The sequence below is a fragment of the Motacilla alba genome, chromosome 27 (assembly GCF_015832195.1).
Source record: "Motacilla alba alba isolate MOTALB_02 chromosome 27, Motacilla_alba_V1.0_pri, whole genome shotgun sequence".
Classification (NCBI taxonomy): domain Eukaryota; kingdom Metazoa; phylum Chordata; class Aves; order Passeriformes; family Motacillidae; genus Motacilla; species Motacilla alba.
In genome coordinates this window covers 4,849,129-4,865,141 of record NC_052042.1, presented here as the reverse complement: position 1 = coordinate 4,865,141, position 16,013 = coordinate 4,849,129, and the positions used below count along the sequence as shown (strand labels likewise).

Genomic DNA, 16,013 nt, shown 5'->3' with positions numbered 1-16,013 from the left:
AAATCCGGTTTTATTTGGAAAAAAAATGCCATTGAATGAAATAAACCGGGCGGGAAAGGAAGCTGGAGCCGGGCGGAATTCCCGCAGCTCGCTTCCCCTGCAGGCGGGCGAACCCCCCACGCCCCCAGCGGGGCCCGGAGCTCCCCAAATCCTCTTTATTTCCATTTCCAGGCGCGTTCCCCGCCGGCTCCTCGGCGTTCGGGAAGGGTTTTTGTGGTTTTTGGTTTTCCTCTGGCTTTCCCTAGAGTTGTGCTGCAGAGCGGGTGTTTCCAAATGACGGCGCGAGGTTCTTCGGGAATAGGAGTGAAGCCGTTAGCTGATTTTATTAGGAAATAACTCTTTAAAAACCTAAAAAAAAAAATTAAAAAAGAAGAAAATAAATAAAAAAAACCTTGTAAATTTTGTTTCCTGTAGCACCAGCCCGGATGTATTTTCCAGAGATGTTTTAAAGCTCCAGAATAAAAATGGATTTTAGAAGAACGAGCAGCGCTGGCGTTGTGTTCCTGCCCCAAACCCCGCAATTATCGCGGTTATTCCCCTCCTGCTTTTCTGCTTTTTTGGGGTTCAGGATCCCAAATCCAGCCCGGGAGGAGCGGGAAGAATTCCCCTGGGGAGCAGCGAGAGTCCGCGGGGTCCCCCCGAGCAGTAAAGCTTCATTTCGCGTGGGATTTTGAGTCCTGGCAGGGTTTGGCGCTGCCGTTCCCCCCCGCTCCAGGGTTTATTTCTCATTTTTGGGGCTTCCATCGCTGCGCTCCCGCCCCGGCCCGAGGGGAAAAGGCTCCGCGTGGGTTTGCTGCCTCGCCTCGCTTTATTCGCCGCTCGCCCAAGGAAAAACTTGGCCCGAGAAGATTAAAAACTCAAGAAAAACCCCAAAAAAATACCCAAAAAAACCCCAACCCCCCTAAAAACCCAAGAAAACCCCCCAAAACCCCAACCCCCCCCAACAAACCCCCCAAAAAACCCCCAAAAGCCAGCGGGGAAACCCCCCCCGGCGTCACCTCGCCTTGGACGCGCGGTTCCTTTCCCAGGAGCGATCCCTGCGGCTCCCTCCCGAAACTCCTCTGGCGTTTCATCGCTCCCGCAGCGCCCGGCGAGCGGTTCGACCCGAAAAAATAAAATAAAACAAAATAATTGGGAATGATTCGGAATGGAAAAGGAGCGGCGAGGAAGAGCCGAGTGCTGCAGGGAGCAGGTAGCGAGGAGCGGGACCCGGAGTGGCTTTCCCGGTAATTTTTAACAAAAGAGCGATATTTCACTTCTTTAGCGGGGGAAAAAAGGGGGAAAAAAAGAAAAAAAAATCTCCTTTCTTTGGGGCGGCTCTGAAAAGAAAACAAAAGAGGAAGAAAAGAAGAAGGAAGATTTCGGGGCTCGCGGAGGGAAGGGGGAGAAAGGGAAGGAACTTGTCATAAAGAAAGGAAAATCCAGCGCAGTGTGCCGCCATAAAAGAATATGACCGCCATAAAACTTTATAGGGTATAAATTTCTGAAGGTTAAGGAACTGAGCGGCTGTAAAGGAAACAGCGCAAGAAAACTTTCAGGAACTCCTAAATTACCGCGAGCGCCGGGCACGCGGGGAAGCCCAGCGCGGAAAGGCTCCCGGGCGGCGCCCTCAGCAGCTCCCCCTCTTCCTGCCTTCATTTTGCCTTTATTTGCCTTCATTTTGCCTTTATTTGCCTTCATTTTGCCTTTATTTGCCTTTATTTTGCTCTTATTTTGCCTTTATTCTGCCTCTACTTTGCTCTTTGCTCTTATTTTGCTCTTTTTTTGCCTTTATTTTGCCTTTATTTTGCTCTTATTTTGTTCTTATTTTGCCTTTATTTTCCTTTTATTTTGCCTTTATTTTGCCTTTATTTTCTTTTTATTTTCCTTTTATTTTGCCTTTATTTTGCCTTTATTTTGCCCTTATTTTGCCTTTATTTTCCTTTCATTTTGCCTTTATTTTCCTTTTATTTTCCTTTTATTTTCCTTCTCATTTTCTCTTTTTTTCCCCGAGGGAGGGGACGCTCAAAAACAACAACAAAAAAATCACAATCGGGGGGGGGGGGAAAAAAAGAAAAGGTGGGGAGGGACTTTCGCTGCTTTATTCTTCTCTTGCAGATGCCGTGAAAATCCAGCGCTGGGGACGATTCCCTTTGTTCTTGATTTTTTTTGTTTCCTTTTTTTTTCCAACTTTTTTTTTTCTTTTTTTTTCCCCCCTTTTCAAGCAGTTCCAGGCCCGCACACCGCAACAGCACCGCGCGCACAGAAGGCTCCCCCAGCGCTCGAAGTTCTGGCGAGACGTCTGGGCTGGGGCAGCTCTTTATGACTTTACAGCCCCGGCCTTGCCCCCCCGGCCTCCCGGGCAGCAGAATGACCAATTGTTTAGTCTCGGAATTTGAAACAATAGCTCGTTTCAAAAGCGAACCCGCTTCTGCCCCTTCTTTTTTATTTTTTTTTTTGCAATTTTATTTTTTTATTGCCGCACTTTGAGAAAAACTCCCGCGCGGCGAGGCGAAGAGGCGACCAAAAAAAACCCCATTCTCATCCCCCTCCTCTTTCCCTCGCTCACCTCCTTTTATTTTTACATTTTTGGCGCTGTTTTGTGCTCCCGGCGAGGAGCGGGGTTCTTTATTTTGATGTTTTTTGATGTTTTTCCCCTTTTTTTGGGGTTTTCCCCCCGGCGGGGCGCTCGGGCTGCAGTTCCGCGCGCGGCCGCGAGGTGGCGCCGTTGCTCCACGTTAGGGGCGCGCCCGGCGCGAGCAGCTCGAGCGCGTTATTAAAATATTGCGTTAATTAGCGCGGCTCCGCGCCTCGCAGCTCCCCTTTCTCCCCACCCAGGGTAAATCACGGCAGGCTGGCGAGGCAAAAAACACCGCCGCAGAGCTGCCGGGAGAGGTGGGGCGCGCATCTCCGCTAAATGTTCGTTTAAAAGGGAATTAAAAATTGCCCGGTTTTGTTTTCTGCTGCTCTGGAGGTGGGAGGACAGCTGAAATTACCCCGGGCCCGCAGATTTACGTTTGTAGGGGTTGAAAAAAGAGAGAGCGGCTCGAAGATTTCGGGGGGGAAAGGGAGGCGCAGAGCCGGGACGATATTTTTCCTCTCGGCCGTTAGGATGATCTGCGCTTTCCCCGCTCGATATTTTATGTGGTTTATAATCCCAGCCACCGCAGGAAAAAAAATAATAATAAAAAAAGAAAATAAAAGGAAAAAAACAACTCAACCATGCAACAAAACCAGAGCATTTGGGGTTTTTTAGAAGTTGAACCGCTCGTTTCTGGCGTGGCCGCCCCTTCTGATGCTCCTCGCTGGAATTCTTCACTTGAACAGCTTCAGAAATATTTCTTTAAATGCCACAAACGAGGGAAGGAACCCGAAATGCTCCTAAACCACCGCGGCTCGGGGCACAGCCCTGATGCGGCGGCAATAATGTCAACTTCTAACTCCGCCACTTCACTTTGATTTTGGCCTTTGAGTCCTCAGAATTACGAGGAAAAAAAATCTCTGGGATGTTGTAAATTCTTCCGCTACAAACGGCGGCAATAATTTCAAGATGGGTTTTCTTTCAGCTCGGTATAAACGGGTTTTTTTTTCCCCCCCCGACTGAGAATTGCTCCCAAGTTCCAGCAGAAACCGCTCCCAAAAATCGAGATTTTGGGTGAGGGCGGAACAATCGGAGCCCACACGCAGCAGCGCGGGGTGGGAAATCCGATTTGGAGAGGCGAAGTTTCGGCATCTCGGGGCTCCGTTTCAACGCCACGAGGTGAAATACGAGCGGCAACAGAAATAAATGAGGGAAATGAAGAAAAATCTCGCCCCTGTGCATTCGGGGAGAGGCAGAGCAGAGCAAACTTGAGGTTTAGCGAGGAAAGGATTTGAGGTTCTTTCATTTTTTTTTTTAATTTTTTTTTTCCTTATGAATCCCCAATAAATCTTCCCTCCGCTGGGTGTTTATAAATTATCTCTCCCCGACACCCACCCCGCGCACTCGCGCTCGGTTTTCCTTGGAATGGAAACATTTTCCTTTCATCGGGGAGCCGAGTCCTGCGCGGGGATGATTTAGGATCAGCCCTCGGTTCCCGGGCTTTGCTGAGCTCCCGGCGCACCCAAATCCTCCCGAACTTGGGGCAAAAACCCTTCCCTTCCCACCGCAACTTCCAATTCCTGCCCCTTCTCCCCTTCCCAAACTTCGGGAAACGCGCAGGGCAGGAGAAACTTCTGCCGGGGAATGGCTGCGCTCCATCCCAATCCCATCTTATTTTCCTCCTCCCCGGAATATTCCGGCATCCGCGGCCCTGTTCCCTCCTCCGCTCCATTTTCGGGGCTTTTTATGTGGCGAGACGGAGCCCGAAGCTGGTCGAGCGGCGATAAAAAAAAAATAAAAAATAAAAAAGTGGGGAGGAAAAAAAGAAAATGTTCCCTCGTCTTTTACAGGGGCGAGAAAAGCTTTAATTATCGCGCCGCAATCATTCCCGGGAAAAGCTCTCGGGGTCGCCTGGAATTATCCCCGCACAAAATAAAGGAAGCGTCTTTACTTCAATTATTTCTCTGAGGAGGGGTTTAAAGTTTGATTCCGTTGTTGGTTTTGTTTTCTTTCTCTTTTTTCCCCCCTCTTCCTTTCCGCCCTCCTTCGCTCCCTGCCTTTCCCCACTGACAATTTCAGCCAGGATTTTTAATTTCTTTATATAAACCGAGGTAGAAAAGCTGAACTATTTCAACTTTTCCTTCTTTTTTTGGCTCGGCGGAGGTTGAATTTTGTCGCTGGAGCGGAACCCTCCTAAAATTCACCTTTTGCCTCCAGCCCCGCTCGGAGGGAGGCGATGGGGACGGAGCAGGAACCCCAAAGCGGGGAAAAACCCAAATTGGGGTGGAAAGGAGAGGCTGGAAAGGCTGGAAGATCCAGCTGGGGTTGCGGGGGGCTCTGGGGGGCCGGGGCAGCGCTCGGGCCGGGGCGGCTCGGAGTCGTTATTAACCGAGGAACGTCTGGGAAATATTTGCTGAGCGCGAGAAATGAATTTCCAAATCTACCCCCTGTGTGTTCCGGCGCTGCAAAATTGCAGCGCTGGCATCCGAGGGGCAACTTTGGCTCGGCTCTTCCCCAACGCCAATAAAAAAGAAAAAAAAAAAGAGGAAAGCTTCGCGCCGCTCCCCCTCTCCGCACCCCCCGGCTCTTCCCCGGGAAGAAAGGGGGGAAATTGAAATAAAAGGGACGAAGTGAAGGAGTGGAAGTTGTGGGGGCGAGGTGGGGCTGGCAGCGGGGAGGGTCCCCGCTCGGGGGGCCGCCGGAGCCTCGAATCCCGAGTTCCGAGTCATCCCCGAGCGCATCCCCAGCGAGTCCTGCGCCAGGAGGAGGAGGAGGAGGAGGAGGCGGCGGCGAGAAGTCGATGTTCTAGATGAAAAACCGCAATGATCTGAGTTCAATATTGACACCTCCGCGGCCGCGGAAGGCTGCGCAGCAGAGCCCGGCTTTAGAGCGGCGCAGGAGCGGGCTCGTAAAAGCCAAACGGCTTCGCCGTCGTGCGGCATAAACAACAACAACATCCCGGCTTTATGGCGCTTTATCGTTTGTTAAACAGTTTACGGCCTTTTTTGGGGCTATTACAAACGCAATTCCCTTCATGCGATAGTTAAACCTTTATCAATAATAAGGAAATTGATCATTAAAATGTTAAATATGACTACCTCGTTTGTTTTAAAATATGTTTAGGATAAGAAGCTGTATGATTTGATAACTTGTATTAAAATACCAATTACATTTATAGGACCTTTTAAAACCGGTAGCAATTAAATCGTGTTCTTTTACAGTTTTCCAAAGCGACCCTGACATTTAAAAAGGCTAAAACTGCCTCGTTAAAATTTTGAAATTAACGACTGCGGGCGCTCCTCTTTAATTTTCCAACACTCCCCAAAAATCAATCTTTTGGGTGGTCTAGGTACGTGATTTGTTGTGCGGCGAGCGATACCTCATTAATGGAGGTAGTTAAACATATTTAATCCGTATATTCACCCCACCTCCTTCTCCCTTCCCCTCGCCCTCCCTCTCCCCGTGTCGCTCCCCCTCGCTCCTTTTCCTCCTTTATTCTCCCACACTCTTCCTTTCACAATCGCGCGGTGCCGGGTCCGTGCGGAGTAAGGAGAAGCCAATAGGATGAGGTTTCGGTAATAGATGCAAATGATCATGAAAAGACACTGCAAAATATGAAACAACTCATTTGCGCTGAAGTAAATCACTGAAAACTGTTTATGAACTGGCATCTCTTCTTGGAAATGTAAAGCGAGAACTCTTTAAGTGGCGATTTTTTTTTTTTTTTTTTAGGGGTGGGGGGGGAGGAAAGAATTCAATATCATGCAGGCTTAGAGTTTTGATTATATCCTCCTTTTATATTCCTGGAAATCACAAACTGTCGTTGCTTAGCATCTTAGCCGCTTTCTTTTTTTGCTAATAGATTCTCGCGCTCTGGTTTGTTGTGGGGGGTAATTTTTTTTTTTTTAATATTTTTTTTAAATTTTTTTTTCCGCCTGCTTTAAAAAAAAAAAAAAAGGACGAGGAGGAGAAAAAAAAAAAAAAACCAACAACCTCTTATTGAAATTAAAATGAGCTCCTATTTTGTCAACTCACTCTTCTCCAAATACAAAACCGGCGACTCCCTGCGCCCCAATTACTATGACTGTGGCTTCGCGCAGGATCTGGGGGGCAGACCCACCGTGGTGTACGGACCCAGCACGGGGGGCACCTTCCAGCACCCGCCCCAAATCCAGGAGTTCTACCACGGCGCCTCGTCGCTCTCCAGCTCCCCTTACCAGCAGAACCCGTGCGCCGTGGCGTGCCATGGGGACCCGGGCAACTTCTACGGCTACGAGCCGCTGCAGCGGCAGAGCCTGTTCGGGGCGCAGGAGCCCGAGCTGGTGCAGTACGCCGACTGCAAGCTGGCCGCCGGCGGCCTCGCCGAGGAGGCGGAGAGCTCGGAGCAGAGCCCTTCTCCCACCCAGCTCTTCCCCTGGATGCGACCGCAAGGTGAGGCGAAAACGGCCAGGAAGGGCGAGCCCCACAGCAGCCCCCCGGCCGCCCCCCGGCCCCGCCGGCGCTTTTATTTTCTGCCGTATTTTGCTTTTCTTTCTGCCCCCTTCTTTGCCGGCTTTCTTTCTTTCGCTGCCTTTCTCTTCCTCCCCCCGGTGACTGTATTTTACTGCTTTATGGGGGTAAACTTTTGCACTTGTAAATTGCTTTATAGTTTAATTACCCTGAAGGAGACCTTTTCTTCTGGGGGCTGAGCGAGCCGGGCTTTCTGTGGAAGGAAGCGTCCCTAAAGTTTATGGCACTTTTATAGCCCGAAGAAGCCCCTTCATTTTTGTTCCCCGCTCGCTCGGGGCTCTCGGCCGCGCTGCCGCCTCTCTCCGGGCTGCAGCCTTTTCTTTATTTCCATTTTTTGGGGGGTTTTTCTCGCCGTTGTTGCGCCGGGGGGTGACAATCCGTGCGCGAAGCGCGGCTCGCGCCGGGCTGGGCTGCTCGGGGTGGGCTGAGGGCGACCCCCCTCCCTCCTCTTCCTCCCTCTCCCCTTTTCCTCCCCTCGCCCCGGCAGCGTGTCCCCGTCCCCTCAGCGCCCCGTGCCCGGCGCTGCCGCCTCCCCGCGGGGTTCGTCGGGTGCCTCTCGCCGAGCCTGGTTTATGTTTCTCTCTTGTCCTCCTCTCGTTCCCCCCCTCTCCCACCCCAACCTTTGCCATCCCCCAGCAGCCGCCGGACGCAGGAGGGGGAGGCAAACCTACAGCCGCTACCAGACGCTGGAACTGGAGAAGGAATTTCTATTTAATCCCTACCTGACCCGCAAGCGGAGGATCGAGGTCTCGCATGCGCTGGGATTGACAGAGAGGCAGGTCAAAATCTGGTTCCAGAACAGGAGGATGAAATGGAAAAAGGAGAACAACAAAGACAAGTTTCCCAGCAGCAAATGCGAGCAGGAAGAACTGGAAAAGCAGAAAATGGAAAGGGCCCAGGAGGTGGACGAGGAAGGGGAAGCACAGAAGGCGGACAAGAAATAAAGGGATTTTTGAGGACTGAAAGGCAAGCGCGGCTGGGGTGGAAGAGCCCCCGAGCCCCCCGTTAGCGGCACTCGGTGTGAGGGAGGGGTGGGGTGAGTGGGGTGGGGGGACAAAAACAACAAACCAGAAAAACAAAGCGTAGAAAAGAGGAAAAAAAAAAAAAAAAAAGGAGGAAAAAAAAAAAAAAAAAAAAAGAAAAACCACAAAAAAGCCCGAGCCCTTTTATTGCTGTAAAACAATATCGCTGCGAGCAGCACTTTCCTGCTCATCCTTTGATACAATGAGCGGGAGGCGGGAGGCACCGCGAGCTCGCCGCTGCCTTTTGCCAGTTATTAACTAGTGGTAGTGTAACGCAATAGCTTCTGTAAAACATGACTGTGAAATTCTCTCCTCTCTCTGTCTTTCTCTCTGTCTCTCTCTTCTTTCCGGGGCGGGGGGGGTGGGTTGGTTAACATAGCTTTCAGCGCTAGAGGAGTTATGTGATATTACATTCGTGCACTTTTTTATTCTTTTTTTATTTTTTTTTAATTTGGATTTTTAGCTCCTCATTTCCCGGGCCCTTTTATTTTGTGTTGTGGTTTATCTGTATGTACTGGAGGTAGCTATTGAGACAAACATCCCAACAACATGAAACTGCCTATTTATGCTGTAGTTATCTCTCTCTTCACTTTCCCCTCCTCTTCTTTGCTTAGCTTTTTTTTTTTCTCCTTTTTTTTTTTTAACCCAATTTTTCAATGTCTCTTCCGTAAGGAAAAAAAAAGGGAAAAAAAAGCAAAAAAAAAAGAAAAAAAAAACCCACCGTTTTTCTCTCCTTTAGTTAGCATGCGCACAGTGAAGCAAGTTGTAAAGTGATCTTTAGGTTAACTGTGAAAAAGAATGTATACTGTATACGTGAATTACTTTATTGGGGGGACTAATGCTATATTTTGTTGTTCTTTCACCACTTTGTTCTATTGTCTAAACCTGGAAGCGGCGGAAGAAAAGTTACAATAAAGTTTACGAGCGAGAATGCCGTGACATCATTCTTTTCGCCCCGCTCCGCTTCCCCTCCCGCACCGCTCGCACAGAGAGGAAATTCCAAAAACTCGATTTGTGCGCCCACAAAAAGGCCAAAGCTCGGCCGGGCCGGAGCCGCTCCGGGCCGGGCAGGGCAGGGCTGGGCCGGGCAGCGGCGGCCGAGGGGAGGGGAAGGGCCCGGGGCAGCTCCTGCTCCTCTTCCTCCTCTTCCTCCTCTTCCTCCTGCCTCTGACAGCTCCTGGAAGCCCCGCTGCAGGTAACCTCCCGTGCGTTCCGCGGTTTTTTGTGGGTTTTTCTTTCTCTCCTCGGCCTCCCCGGCAGCCCGGGGCGCTGCTGCGGCTGGGAGGGCTTTGTGAGGAGCGCAGCTGAGCCGCTGCTTCCCCCGCCAGGGCCGGGGATGCTCGTAACCTTGGGGAAGGAGACAGCAGCCCCGAGCCCGCACCATTGTCTGCTTCTCCTGCCTCGCGGAGTTCGGGGTTGGTTTTTTGGGTTTTTTTTTCTCTCTCTCTGCGCCCCCCTCCCCATCCCGAGGCCGCCTCCTCGCTCTGGAGGAGAAAAAAAATAAAGAAAAAAAGGAAAAAAGGAGCGAGACGGCGTTTCTGGACGGTTCGTGCGGCTCCCGAGCGGAAAGGGAAGCAGCCAGCTGCTGGCTCGGGCTGCGGGCTGCGCCGAGCCCCCAGAAGCGCTGACACGAGCCAGCCCAGCGCTCCTGATCCCCCCCAAGGACGGCGACCGGCGGCTCGGAGCGCGGCTCGCAGCCCGCGGCACCGGGATCGAGCAGACCCCGAGCAGCGCGGCGTTTGGGGCTGGAAAGAAAAAAAAAAAGAAAAAAGAAAAAAAGAAAAGAAAAAGACGCCTGGAACTATTAGGGATCAATGAGACATTTGTCTTTTTTTCTTTTTTTTTTTTTGGGGGGGGGGGGTGAGGAGGGGGCGAGGGTCAAGGGGGGAGGGGACGAGGGAATTATGGACGGTCTGGAGAAAAAGTAGCTCGGAGCCGAGGGAACGCTGCGAAGGAGGGGAATTTAGACGGGATCAATAAAGGGATAAATAGAGCTCCCTTCCCTCTCCTCCAGCAGAGAGAGGCCGAGAGAGCCTCGCTGGTTTGTCAGCAACGTGCTCGTAACCCCCTCCCCTTTTCCATGTCTTTTTTTTTATTATTATTATTTTTTTTTTCCCCCTTTCTCCCTCGCTCCGAGCTGAAAACTGATTACAGGTTGCTTATCGACCCCGGCACAATTTCACCCCTTCCAGCAGGGATCGCGCGGGGTTTTATACGGCATCAATTATTTATCATATTTTATAAATCCAGCCGCACAGTCCCGTGCCCCCGAGGAGGGGGCGGGCGGCGATTGGCGCCGGCGCGGCCACGTGCCCGCGCGTCACCGGGGCCGGGAGGAAAAAGGCTCCTTTTTGGTGTAAATCTGGACTCTAATTCCGTAATATATCACGGTACCTCGTAAAACCGACACTAAAACGTCCCGACCTACAAATCACCCGGCCAAATTATGAGTTCATTGTATTATGCGAATGCTTTATTTTCTAAATATCAAGCCGCGAGTTCGGTTTTCCCATCCGGAGTCTTTCCCGAGCAAACTTCTTGCGCTTTCGCCTCCAACAGCCAACGCGCGGGCTATGGGGCCGCATCCACGCCTCCCTTCGCCGCCTCCATGCCCGGCCTCTACTCCGGCGGCAGCTCCGTGCACCCCCAGCCCCCCAGCATGTACCCCTCGGGCTACGGCCTGGAGCCGGGCTCCTTCAACATGCACTGCTCCCCTTTCGAGCAAAACCTCTCCGTGATGTGCCCGGGAGACGCCTCCAAGCCGAGCTGCGGCAAAGCGGACCAGAGGGACCCGGAGCTGCCCGGCGACGGCAACTTCCGAATCTACCCCTGGATGAGGAGCTCAGGTAAGCGGCCGGCGGGGGCTGGGGCGCGGCGGGGAGGGGGAGGGCTCGGGGAAGGGGTTTGGGGGTGGGGGGAGTGTGAATTATTTGCTGGCGTGCGCGGGGGGTGGCGGAGGAGGAGGAGGAGGGGGGGGGGTCGTCCCCAACTCCTTTCGTGACGTTTCGCTGAAAACGCGTCTTGGAAAGAGGAAAGGGGGGGGGGGGGGGGGGGGGGGGGGGAGGCGCACACCCCCACCCCGCTCCTGTCCTCGCCCCCCGCCCTAAAACCCCGCTTTTAGCTTTCAGCCTTCATCCGGGCTGCGTCTGTTTGTCTCGGAGGGGACAGACGGAACCGCGGCCAGCCCCTTCTGCCGCTGCCGTGCGCGCAGGCGGGGGCTGTGCAGATGGAGAGATGGGCTCGGGGGGTGAAACTCCTGATGGGAGGCGCTTGGAGGGCCGGGGGTGTTTTCTTTGGGGCGGCCAGAGCTCCGTCCGGGAGCCCCTCGCGGTGTCCCGAGCGCCGCGCTGTCGGGAGAGCAGCGCCTCGACCCCCGCCCCGGGAAAACGCCGCGGTGACAGCCCCGGCCCCGCCGGCAGCGGGCCGGAGGGATGGAGGGCTGGATGGATGGCTATCGGATAAAGGGGGGGCGCGTTCTGCCCCCAAACCCTGGTGGAAATCCCTTTGGGGGAGCTCAGCGCGGCCCCCTCCGTGCTGGAGCTGGGGGGGCTCCGGGGGCGGCCCCGCTGCGGGTCACGCTGGCCCCTCACACGTCCCGACCCTCCGGGCCGCCTCCGGTGCCCGCCGTGCTCCGTCTCGGGGCATTAACGTCAATTACCGATGAATAAATACCGCTTTCCCCCGCGCGGGAGGGGCCCGGCGCGGCCCCCGCTGCCCCCGGGAGCGCTCCGGGGCCGGCCCGGGCTGCCCCCGGCCGGAGCCGCCCGTTCGTGCCCGCGGTCACTCCTGGGGCCGGTCACCGTGTCCCTGCTCCCTCGTGGGGCCGGTCACCGTGTCCCCGGTCACTCATGGAGCTGGTCACAGTGCCCATGGTCACTCCTGGGGCCGGTCACGGTGTCCGTGGTCACTCCGGGGGCCGGTCAGGTGCCCGTGGTCACTCATGGAGCTGGTCACCGTGCCCGTGGTCACTCCTGGTGCCGGTCAGGTGCCCGTGGTCACTCATGGAGCTGGTCACTGTGCCCGCGGTCACTCCTGGGGCCGGTCACCCTGTGCCCATGGTCACTCGTGGGGCCGGTCACCGTGTCCATGGTCACTCCGGGGGCCGGTCAGGTGCCCGCGGTCACCCGTGGTGCTGGTCACTGTGCCCATGGTCACTCCGGGGGCCGGTCAGGTGCCCGTGGTCACCCGTGGTGCTGGTCACTGTGCCCATGGTCACTCCGGGGGCCGGTCAGGTGCCCGTGGTCACCCGTGGTGCTGGTCACTGTGCCCATGGTCACTCCGGGGGCCGGTCAGGTGCCCGTGGTCACCCGTGGTGCTGGTCACTGTGCCCATGGTCACTCCGGGGGCCGGTCACGATGCCCGTGGTCACCCGTGGTGCTGGTCACCGTGTCCATGGTCACTCCGGGGGCCGGTCACGGTGCCCGTGGTCACCCGTGGTGCTGGTCACTGTGCCCGCGGTCACTCGTGGGGCCGCTGCCCGTGTCCGGGGCTCCTCCCGGGGCTGACAGGCGATGCTGTCCCGCCCGCAGCGGCACGGGGGGGGCACAAGGCGTGAGCTCCTTTTCCAGCCGCAGCTCCAGAGCACCATCCCCGCTCCGCGGCGGCGGAAAAATCCGCGACAGGGCTGGCCGGGAGAGCTCGGGGGCGAGCGGGGCGCGGCCCGGGCTGGCCGGGGAGGAGGAGAGCAGCGCGGCAGCCGAGGCAGAGCTTTTGGGCAGGCAGGAGTTCCCCCGGCACTTATTTGGTGGTCGCTTCTTCCCGTTACCTGCTCCACCGTTCACCCGCTTTTACAGTTGATTTATCAAAGACCAACTATTTCTGGTCGTAAACACTTCATCTCCGCTTTTATCCGACTTGAGATTTAAGGAGCCCCCCCGCCCGCTCCTCTTTCAGCACTGGAGAGGATTTGGGAAGAAACAGATCAAACCTCCAAAAAAAACCCCAAAAAACCTGGATGTTCTGGGATCAGCTGAGCCTAAACCCAGAAAAACTCGACTTGGGGAGTAAAAGCGGGGGTGGCCGCCCTTGCAGCCCCCTTCCCGATGCCGCCGGTGGAATTCCACCGGCCAGCAGAGCCGGAGCTGTCATCCCCATTCAGCGGCGCTTTATGGCTCTGTCCTGGGCGCATTTTACAGCCCGCATTCCACGACCTGCACATTTTTACTTTACAGCTTAGCCAGGCCTATTTTCCTCTTTTTTTTTCCTTTTCTTTTTTCTTTCTTTTTTTTTTTTTTTTTTTTTTTTTCCTTTTCCTTTTAACCACTGGATCTTTTCTTCTTAAAGAGGAAAAAAAAATAAAAGGAAAGGGAAAAAAATAAGAAGGGGTTGAGTTTGGGGGGGAAAAGGGGAGAAGAGGTGGAATGCGGGGAGGAGAGGCTGCCCTGGGGAAGAACACGTCCTGAGCAGAGTTCACAGCCCGCGATCACAAACAGCAGATTGTGGAATAATTCCCGATCAGGGAGCCAGGAAATGTCGGGTGGAGGTGCAAATCAGGAGCTGGGCCCTTTCCAAAGCCCGCTCGCCAGCCCGGGCTGGGAGCCGAGGCTCTTCCCATCCTCACAGCCCGAAAAAAGAGCGGCCTGGGGAGGGGGAAAAACCCCCTGAGAGCCCCAAAAGTGCCCAAAAGTGCCCCAAAGGTGCCTGGAATGGATAAAAGCATGGCACACCTTCCGGGGGGCACCGGTGGGGCCCCAGCAGAGGGCAGGCAGTGGGGTTTGTGGGGAGCAGACGTCTCCCCCTCTCTCTCCCCCTGCCCCTCTCTCTGCCCGGCTCTTCCCGCGCTCGTTTCCCCCAAAACCATCCCAAAATTTTGGGCTCTGGGTGGAATCCGAGGCAGGAACTCGGAGTCCGGCCGGGGCTGGGAGGGCAGGAAACTTTGGGAACTTTGCTGCTGGCCCGGAGGCCGCGCTGGCCCCGAGACGGAGGGAAATCAAACCTGGGGGTGTTCGGGGTGTTTGGGGGGGCTGCCAAGGTGGGGAGAGCCTCGAGCAGCAGGAAAACCTTCAAAATTCCTCAAAATGAAAGGAAATACTGGCCCGGGCTGCGATTTCGGGTGGCACCGCAGAGGAGCAGCTGTTGGGCCGCACAACAACAGGGCAAAAAAAACCCAAAAAACCCCAGTGAAATCCCCCAAAACCCCAATGAAACCCCCCAAAACCCCAGTGAAATCCCCCCAAAAAACCCCAGTGAAATCCCCCAAAACCCCAATGAAACCCCCCAAAACCCCAGTGAAATCCCCCAAAACCCCAGTGAAATCCCCCCAAAACCCCAGTGAAATCCCCCAAAACCCCAATGAAACCCCCCAAAACCCCAGTGAAACCCCCCAAAACCCCAATGAAACCCCCCAAAACCCCAGTGAAATCCCCCCAAAAACCCCAGTGAAATCCCCCAAAACCCCGATGAAAGCCCCAAAACCCCAGTGAAATCCCCCCAAAACGCCCCCAGACCCCCCCGAGCTGACCCAGATCTGCTTTTATTCGGCAGGGACGGACAGGAAACGCGGCCGGCAGACCTACACCAGGTACCAGACGCTGGAGCTGGAGAAGGAGTTCCACTACAACCGCTACCTGACGCGGAGGAGGCGCATCGAGATCGCCCACGCGCTGTGCCTGACCGAGCGGCAGATCAAGATCTGGTTCCAGAACCGCCGCATGAAGTGGAAGAAGGAGAACAAGAGCGCCTGCCCCGGCTCCGGAGGGCAGGAAAAGGCAGAGGCCGAGGAGGACGAGGAGGAGTGAGGTGGATGCAGGAAGCGGGAGAAAAAGGGAAAAGAAAAGGGGGGGGAACAGGAGAAACACGCGTTGAAAAACAACAACAAAAAAAGGACTAAACATAAAAATAAATGCTGAGCGCATCGGTAATTCAACCCCTAGGAGCGATACCTTGTGTTTGATGACACTGAGAAGAAATACTACCTATCTTAGAGCCTCTTTTGGTTGGTTTTTGTTTTGGGTTATTTTCTTTTTGTACGATAGAACATCTACCTATTGAATGTGGCTTTAGAGTCGGGAGAGACGCGCTTTTCCTCTGGGCGCCTTCCCCTAGCAGCAGTAATTCGTAAATCGCTGGCATTTGTACTTGGCTGTGTACCGGGGATTATTTTTTATTTTTTGGGGGGGGGTTTATGAAGTATCGTGGTCGTGTTTAGCACCTTTAATTTAGAAAATGTGACCCGAAAGCCTGGATGCGAATTCCACTTAGCGCGTAGAGCCCTTGTACATAATATGAATTATTATTATTATTAATATTATTATTCTTCCTCCCCGGAACCTCGGTGCTTCTCTTCTCCTCGCGATGCTCTTTTGTCTGTGGATATTTTTACCTTCGTCGTTCGAGCCTCTGCGGGGTGGTGGGGGGGGAAAAAAAGAATTAAAAAAATTTAAAAAAAAAAAAGAGAAAAAGCGGAGGAATTAATATCGTGCTACGTCAAATGTTGTATATCAAAGTAGCGAATTATTTAATGGCGGCGCGTGGCTTTTTTGTTATTAATGATTATTATTATTGTTATTATTATTATTATTTTCCTTCGTCTGTGATTATTATTCTTCGAAATAAAAAGGAGATCTCCACCAACCCCCCGCGCGTTGGGTGCCTCCCTCTTTGGCTCATTAAAAACGACAAAAAAACCAAACACATTTTTTGGACTGGCTTTGAAATCAACGCCGTAGGAAATCTCCTTTTACCCCGGTTCGCCCCCCGAATTTCTCTCCTGCTCGCTGGCACAGCCAGTCCGTTCCGGATCTCGGTGCTTCCCGGTGGATTTGGCGAAGATCCCGAGCAATAATTGATTTTCGGCGCTCTGGAGGCGCGGGCTGAGCTCTCTCCCCTCTCTTATCCCTGAGGAAGGCAAAAGCGAAAAATAAAAAAAATAAAAAATAAATAAAAAGGATTGAAAGAACCCAGAACGGCCCCAAAAATCCTCC

At 53.7% G+C, this 16,013-nt stretch overlaps 2 protein-coding genes across 4 annotated transcripts; both read left to right on the top strand.

Annotated features, from left to right (window-relative positions):
- Positions 1-5,357: 5,357 nt before the first annotated feature.
- Positions 5,358-9,022, top strand: HOXB8 (homeobox B8). 3 transcript variants are annotated; one of them, XM_038163418.1, is made up of 3 exons: positions 5,358-6,245; positions 6,519-6,991; positions 7,706-9,022. In XM_038163418.1, the coding sequence occupies exons 1-3, from the start codon at positions 6,220-6,222 to the stop codon at positions 8,011-8,013; spliced, it is 807 nt and encodes a 268-aa protein (XP_038019346.1). In that variant the 5' UTR covers positions 5,358-6,219; the 3' UTR covers positions 8,014-9,022. The 3 variants fall into 3 exon arrangements, with proteins under 3 accessions (XP_038019346.1, XP_038019347.1, XP_038019348.1); XM_038163419.1 differs by having other exon boundaries at positions 5,359-6,245; positions 7,709-9,022; XM_038163420.1 differs by having other exon boundaries at positions 5,359-6,991.
- Positions 9,023-10,332: 1,310 nt separating this feature from the next.
- HOXB7 (homeobox B7) lies at positions 10,333-15,723 on the top strand. The gene is made up of 2 exons (XM_038163429.1): positions 10,333-10,937; positions 14,575-15,723. Exons 1-2 carry the CDS (start codon positions 10,538-10,540, stop codon positions 14,826-14,828), a joined length of 654 nt encoding a protein of 217 aa, XP_038019357.1. The 5' UTR covers positions 10,333-10,537; the 3' UTR covers positions 14,829-15,723.
- The last annotated feature ends 290 nt before the right edge of the window (positions 15,724-16,013 follow it).

Coding starts and splice junctions, on each gene's coding strand:
- HOXB8 (XM_038163418.1), top strand. CDS start 6,220: ATGAACTGGCATCTCTTCTTGGAAAT. Junction 6,246..6,518: donor TGGCATCTCTTCTTGGAAAT/GTAAAGCGAGAA, acceptor AAAAAAAAAAAG/GACGAGGAGGAGAAAAAAAA. Junction 6,992..7,705: donor CCCCTGGATGCGACCGCAAG/GTGAGGCGAAAA, acceptor GCCATCCCCCAG/CAGCCGCCGGACGCAGGAGG.
- HOXB7 (XM_038163429.1), top strand. CDS start 10,538: ATGAGTTCATTGTATTATGCGAATGCTTTATTTTCTAAATATCAAGCC. Junction 10,938..14,574: donor CCCCTGGATGAGGAGCTCAG/GTAAGCGGCCGG, acceptor TTTATTCGGCAG/GGACGGACAGGAAACGCGGC.